The 8,232-nt window shown below is 33.0% G+C and overlaps 1 protein-coding gene across 1 annotated transcript in view; it reads left to right on the forward strand.

The window, feature by feature from the left end:
• LOC149791176 (zinc transporter ZIP4-like) overlaps positions 1 to 6,426 on the forward strand; it is a 49,691-nt gene extending 43,265 nt beyond the window's left edge. The window contains exons 13-15 of the mRNA XM_089969627.1: positions 1,506 to 1,661; positions 3,214 to 3,401; positions 4,154 to 6,426. Coding sequence (XP_089825753.1) covers positions 1,506 to 1,661; positions 3,214 to 3,401; positions 4,154 to 4,282 — 473 coding nt within the window. The 3' untranslated portion in view covers positions 4,283 to 6,426. The remainder of the gene's footprint in view (positions 1 to 1,505; positions 1,662 to 3,213; positions 3,402 to 4,153) is intronic.
• The last annotated feature ends 1,806 nt before the right edge of the window (positions 6,427 to 8,232 follow it).

Below are 8,232 nucleotides of genomic sequence, written 5' to 3' on the forward strand. Positions count from 1 at the left end.
CACGTAAAAGGTACTTTTAAACAAAATGCAAAAAGCGGTTTCCTGTCCTTATTGTCTTCCTCCATCTCTTGGTTGTCTTGTGTTTAGCTCACGCGAGAGATTGAACGAAAAGTGTATCAGAGGTTTTCAGTTCGATTCCCATATCACCTATTACATTAAATATTTTTCTCTTAAAAACGATAAATAAGGTTTCTGTATTTTTGTCTAGCTGAGCACGTATGAGATTACTGTTTTATAGATTACTCTGTATTTATAGAAAGAGCCTAGCCATCCTGACATGTAATCACTGAACATTCATTGTTGATACAAATCAATGAAATAAATTCCATGTGCATGTAATCACTGAACATTCATTGTTGATACAAATCAATGATTGATACAAATCTATGAAATAAATTCCATGTGCATGTAATCACTGAACATTCATTGTTGATACAAATCTATGAAATAAATTCCACGTGCATGTCATTGCTGAAGACTTTATCTTCACTTTATAGTACTTACCAAAATCAATAAAATGAATTTCATATAATAACTGAAAAACTTATTTCCGCATTAGGGCACTTGCCTAAATTGACAAAGACGTGTCTCCAAGCCTTATAGCTACAATGATTGTTAATTTCTATTCTATTGCTCTTATTCAGAAACAATCTCAACCTACACCCCACTAATACTATCTTGTTGTAGCAGTAATATTTACATTAATGCATTGACAATTTAGGTCAATCGATCTACTATCCTTTAAGTTTTGTCTTATTTTCTTAAATTCCACTATGTATAACCTTATGGCTTATTTGCACGTGATTTGAGGCTCGCATAGGGAGACTGAAACGAATGAATAATACTACCCATCTTTCTCGCGTGACTTGTTATTCGAAATTCTCATCAAACCCAACCTTTTTTCAAAGTCCCGTGAAAGACAGAATACAGATGTGATTATGAAGTTAGACAATGAAAATAAACGCTTCTAAGTGGCCTTTTTGTAATTCAGCTTAAAAACTTATAATTTTACAGTGATATCTTTAACTTCAGGATTTTGTATGTCATATGATTAACGTTAAGAATACAAGAGACGTAAAGTCGTTTCACATGCTATTTATTATGTAATCTTTCAATGCGTCTATCCCATACGACTGGTAAATGCATTTAAATAACGTTCATCAACTGATAAATTCAAACGTACAAACATCTCCAGTGTTACCTAAAAACTGTCACACTGATACTGCATATTTTGTTTCATTTATAAATCAATAATGTTTCTTCATCAATGAAAAAAATAGTAAAAGATAATGCGAGAGATAAACATTGTTTTGATTTTTAAGTAGAACAAAATGGAATTAAACTTTCCACGTACATTAGACTAATATCCCATTAAATTAAAAAGAAAAAAAATAACCAGGTAATATTTATTTGAAATTAAATGTTTCTCTGACATCTTTGTAAAATTAAAAAGAATTGGCAAGAAACTGCAGTTACTCTTGTTGGAAATTTAATGCCTTTTCTAGGTCCTTTGCCCTCCATTGTCTACATGGTGATTGTTGGTGATGCGGTCCATAAATTTGCAGACGGTTTGGCTGTTGGGGCCGCCTTCACACAAAGCATCCTGATGGGAGTGGCAACCACCATCACAATTTTATGTCACGAGATACCACATGAACTAGGTAAATATGTTTGTCTGTTTGTCTGTCACCCTGACCGTCAGTATTTCTAAAGCTCCACATGTCTCTCTTGTTTTGTTCTATTCGTTTACCTCCCCAATAAATTATCATCCTTCTCCACATCTTAGTCTATTCGTTTACCTCTCCATGACGTTATCAACCTTCTCCACATCTTAGTTTATTCGTTTACCACTCCATGACGTTATCAACCTTCTCCACATCTTAGTCTATTCGTGTAACACTCCGTGACGTTATCAACATTCTCCACATCTTAGTCTATTCGTGTAACACTCCATGACGTTATCAACCTTCTCCACATCTTAATTTATTCGTTTACCACTCCATGATGTTATCAACCTTCTCCACATCTTAGTCTATTTGTTTACCACTCCATGACGTTATCAACCTTCTCCACATCTTAGTCTATTCGTGTAACATTCCGTGACGTTATCAACCTTCTCCACATCTTAGTCTATTCGTGTAACACTCCATGACGTTATCAACCTTCTCCACATCTTAGTCTTCTTCATCCACTTCATTTACCTCCTCCTCTTCTTCATCACCTATATTATCCCATTATCTCTTTTCCATCATTAACTATAATTGCTTGTGTGTCCAGTCGCATTAAAAAAAAGCGATTTATTGGCACAGTCTTGTTTGACTACTATCTTTAAATATGTGTATATGTTTATAATTCAATCTTTAAATATGTGTATATGTCTATAATTCAATCTTTAAATATGTGCATATGTCTATAATTCAATCTTTAAATATGTGCATATGTCTATAATTCAATCTTTAAATATGTGTATATGTCTATAATTCAATCTTTAAATATGTGTATATGTCTATAATTCAATCTTTAAATATGTGTATATGTCTATAATTCAATCTTTAAATATGTGTATATGTCTATAATTCAATCTTTAAATATGTGTATATGTCTATAATTCAATCTTTAAATATGTGTATATGTCTATAATTCAATCTTTAAATATGTGCATATGTCTATAATTCAATCTTTAAATATGTGCATATGTCTATAATTCAATCTTTAAATATGTGCATATGTCTATAATTCAATCTTTAAATATGTGCATATGTCTATAATTCAATCTTTAAATATGTGTATATGTCTATAATTCAATCTTTAAATATGTGTATATGTCTATAATTCAATCTTTAATAACACCTAAGATGTAGTCCAAATATAGATAAAAGTTTCCTTTTTTTTCGGGACGATATCTAAAAAAAATACATGATTAGGATACGTTTATTCTCTCTCTCTCTCTCTCTCTCTCTCTCTCTCTCTCTCTCTCTCTCTCTCTCTCTCTCTCGCTCTCTCTCAGGACTGTCAATTGACACAGGTTCAGTTTTCAAAATCGAATCACAGCCTAGATTCGCTACCGTTATTTGCCTTTCGCCTAAAAAATTTACATGCGCCGTATGTAATAACCTTCAATGTGTTGCTGTTCCTCAACACGCACCCCCCCCCCCCATAAAACAAAACATAATATAACATAATCACGTTCTCTCTCTCTCTCTCCCTCTGCAGGTGACATTGCCATTCTTTTAACGAGCGGCATGTCCTTTAAGAAGGCACTGTTTTTCAATTTCCTGTCTTCCCTGACGGCCGTAATTGGTCTATACATTGGATTAGCTGTTTCCACCAATCTAGAAGTCCGATACTGGATTTTCGCCATTACAGCTGGACTCTTCTTGTACATTTCTTTAACAGACATGGTAGGTATCTGTGCAAATGTATCATACAACTGGTTTCTTTATTCTCCAATATTACCCATCAGTTTTTTTCATCGCCAGTTTAAATGAAAATTAAACACTTTCTATAATTCGTAACACAGATTGAAGAATGTTGAGAACTAAAATAAAATTTATTTATAAGGATATGATTCCGAAGTTATTCAATGTTGTCTTAACTTTTGTAGCGTGTCAATATAGTCCTCAAACATAGACTATTTCTGAGGATTTTATTAGGATAATATTCAATATATTCGTGACTTAAGCATCGTGTCAATATACAAGTCAATTGTGATGTTATCATCTTTACTTGTGACTTTAGCATCGTGTCAATATACAAGTCAATGTTTATGTTATCAACTTTACTTGTGACTTTAGCTATGTGTCAATATACAAGTCAATGTTTATGCTATCAACTTTACTTGTGACTTTAGCATTGTGTCAAATATAAAAATCTAGTCTGATGTTATTAACTCTATGATTTGAATACTGTTCAGTATACAATTGTCAGACATTTTATTTATAAATTATTTAATACAAAATGTTTGATGCTAAATTAAATGTTCAGATCGTTTTGCCTAAATGGTGCTGTATTACTACTATATTTATAAATGTCCTTTTATTGTATATTCTATATTCTTGGTTAAACTGTATGTTTTAACAATCTAGTATGGGAAATCGGTGTTCCTTCAACTTTATTTGCTAATATTTTCACAGTTTCCACTTTCTTTTTACAGATTCCAATGATGGTACACAAGGAAACGGAAACACCTGTACTGGAGTTTGTCTTCCATAATGTAGGAATGTTCTTCGGAGTAACCATTGTACTCATCATAGCTATATTTGAAGGAAAACTTCAATTGTAAAGATTTGGACTATTGGAACAGCAAAGGCAAAATATGCAAAACTTTGACTTTAAAAGATAACCTTGTATTGTTTCTATTTTTAAATAACATCAACCTTACTTCCCCTTTAACATAACATAAAAAGTGTGTTTGTAATTAATCTAAATGTTTGCTTTTATCGTCAATAATCTTTGTGTTTGTCCACTTGTAATGATGATGGACATGACATCATGTCCTAAATATGATTGCAATGCGTGTTACAGAACGACCAATGTCACAACCCGTTTATATATATATATATATATATATATATATATATATATATATATATATATATATATATATATAATAACATGAATAATGATATAAATTTTGGGATCAGACATGCTCAAGAGTCCAGTATGGCTTCTGCTATGTTTCAGCGCTATGACTAAACGTATTTATTCCGACGCTTAACTTGTGAACCTAAAACAATACTGTCTAGTTCATAAGTGAACATTGCAAGGCAGGAACAAAGATGGCGAATTCTTGGTCATGTTTCTTCAGTAAAATTTAAACCACAACTACACTTTAACTGGACCAACTACGCCAAAACTCCAGACAAGAGATATAAGTGAGCTGTCTTGAAGGTTAGAACTCCAAAAAATCACAGTCCCGATGATAACTATTTTGGTATATATACTTTGGTAAAGTTCTCATTAAATGTATCAAGCCCTAATTTATTATCAGGGTATAGAATACTGAGTCATATGTCCCATATGCGTGAATCGTTTTAGTACTATTCTGGAAATTTAAGATTCTTTCAAGAGATCTAAATTTTGAAACTACGAATAAATTAATTGTTATGCTTCAAAATGACCTCCTCATTTGTTTACTCGAGATTCCCTTAAAACATCTAAATGTTAATAATAACTAGTATTTAAAACTTGGCACATAAAATAAGGACAATTACGATGAAGTAACTTTAGTTTTGTTTAATTTGATGCATTGTTTGATATTCAGGATGAAGGATATCAATGAAATTAAATATTTGTTTGATTTGTCTGATGTGTATATCTTATAAATTAGAATTTAGCAGTTAATATAGTATTTTTTAGAATATGCAAAAGGCCCGATTACGGCGATAGGGGGCCTTGTGAGATTTATGTCCAAACGTATATTCCAAGATAACTGCGAATATGTCTGACCGTAATGGTAAGAGTTTGATATGCTTGTTTCTGAAGCGGAAATTCTCACTTCGATGTTTCTTTCTGACTTCGATGGCATGGATATTCTCACTTGGATGTTTGTTTGTGACATTGATGACTTGGAAATTCTCACTTCGATGTTTGTTTCTCACACTGAAGACATGGGCACAAAACTTGGATGTTTTATTCTGACACTGAAGGCGTGGACACAGAACTTGGATGTTTGGTTCTGACACTGAAGGCATGGACCTACAACTTTTGATGTTTGGTTCTGACATTGGTGGCATGGAAATTCAACTTGGATGTATCAATGTAACTTTGCATATGAATAAATAATGACGACACTTATATAGGCAAAAGTAAGGCTACTTTTCAATAACTCGGCTTTATTATAAACTGAAATTTTGAGTAGCTAATAAGTGTATTCATTTAACATTAGTGACAATTCGACCCGCTGAAAAACCTTGGTATAGCAATATATGTAGGATTTCTACCAACAAACGTGATCGATTGAAAAATAAAGTCATGAATACAAACAATTATAGGACCTTAGTCGCCTCCAGATAATACGGAATGTTCACCAAGTTACTCTTAATTCAACAACCTCTCAAACAACATGTGCGAGAGTTGTCATCTCTTTTTTTATCAAAGATCGATGGTAACCTAAACACACATCATTGTGGACTCTCGTCAATAGTCTCTGCAAGGAAGCTGCCTTGGAATCGACAGCTCTTTTAAGACGCAAAGGGTAACTCTCAGGGAAGAAAGGTCCAACGAAGGACACAAAAACCTGCATAAGCATCTGATTGTCATCATCAGCGAAACCTTAAAGCCATCGAAGAAACCACGAAAGCTGTAGGAAACTGCATACTGTATATGACCATTATTATTATTTATGTAAAGGACTTAAACGCTAAGCCATGATTTTATTGGATAAACATTAAATTCCATAATTAAATTAAACATTAGATATCCTGGTGATATGTCATATGTCTTCTTTTTTCCCCTATTTTCCCCGTTTGACCCGTATTTTCCCCTTTTCCCCCTATTTTCCACTATTTTACCCTATTTCAAAATAGGCCAGTACCAGATCTTTAAACCAGATTGTATACGAATAACATACCCGAAAACAAGTTACCAGTATATATGTATATTTGTGATGGCTTAAAAAAGTTTAAAAAAGAGGAGGTAATTATGCCCTCTCTTTCAGTTTACTAAGAGGATTTTGTCCAAGGGCAAATTTGTCCTATCAATTATAAAACAATACTTTAAGTTACCAGTGTCTAACTAAGTCAACAAGCAGTGTCATAATATGTTTTTGCCTTGTTTTTGCCATTTGGGTCTTGACAAGTAGCCACAACCTCTATACCCCATGACTTGGAAATCAAGCTTCATATAGTGTGCAATAATTAGTTAATAATTAATCCACAAAAGAGGTCAAAACGAAAACAGGTTCTTTACGATGCATAGGGCTACTAGGCAACAAGTGCTGGATCTATACTTCTCAGGCTATATACATTAGCCGTGTGATTACATCTTCCAGTGACAACGATAGAGATTTATCAAAACAGTCAACCTTACATGCATTAAATTCAGAGATAGATATACGCTATGTTGATTTAGTCTGCACAGAGTCCGAACAGTTTTGCTAATATCGAAAATTACCTGAAATACTTCGTGAAAGCGTTGGCATTATCCGTTATCCGATTGACCTAAAATTACTTTTATGCTTACCATTACACGAGGCTATGAAATTGCATAAATAGTAGTTTGACTGCATTAACCTCAAAAAGTATAATTAGTCGCGTGTCAACTTTTCGAACACCTACTTCAAAAAGCACAAAATCCCTTCTATTATTAAAGACATAATGCTGTATATGATTACAGAAAGTCATATTTACTCTTAAAATATTTTGAAGGAATTAATTACGTCACACACACACACACACACACACACACACACACACACACACACACACACAGAGTATCGGTAATTAAATCCCAAATAATCATAAATGTCCTGTCACAAGTTCAAAGTCAGTGACTGTTGCGAATGATTTCCAGTACTCTTGAATATCCAGATTCACCACAATGATGCAGTCCAGAATGCCTACCTGACTAATATATTATTAGTAAACAACATATTACATAGGCAATTGTTTATGAGTGCAGACCATATATTAAGATTATTATGACTTGGAGAAAACATGCTTACTTTAATTTGAGTGCATGACACAGTTATTTCCCTTTGGTACATCTGGTACACCTGATGTTTGCCATGTTCTTTATTTAAAGTTTTAGTAGCAGACTTGATCGTGCTGGCAACTAAGATCATTCTAGAAGCATGTTGTTTACAAACTTGAAGGAATAATGAACCTCATCCTGGTTATGTTATTGTGCCTTAGCATTTTTATACATGTTGTTTACTTCAAAATTAATCGTAATATCAGACATAGTGGAGTCATGTTTCGATGTGTTCGGTTATTGTTTAGAGAATTTAGTAATCTAAATTATCCGTTGGAATTACAGATTGTTTATTGACTTTTGGACGAAGTTACTATTTTAGAAATTCTTCTGAAATCATTTTTGTATTATATCACCGCTAGAATTCATTTAATACACTCAATACCTTTGGATTGTTGATAGAACGTTTAAGGAACATTTGGGACTTAATTCCCATCAACGTAAGTTTCATTTAATGTTTTACTTTAAAATCAAGGAAAAAACTAGCAAGCAGTTTTGGAAGGTTTATAGGACCCAAACCAGCAACCATTAACTGCTTTA

This window comes from Sinohyriopsis cumingii, chromosome 9, assembly GCF_028554795.1.
Source record: "Sinohyriopsis cumingii isolate HCF-2022 chromosome 9, ASM2855479v2, whole genome shotgun sequence".
Lineage (NCBI taxonomy): Eukaryota > Metazoa > Mollusca > Bivalvia > Unionida > Unionidae > Sinohyriopsis > Sinohyriopsis cumingii.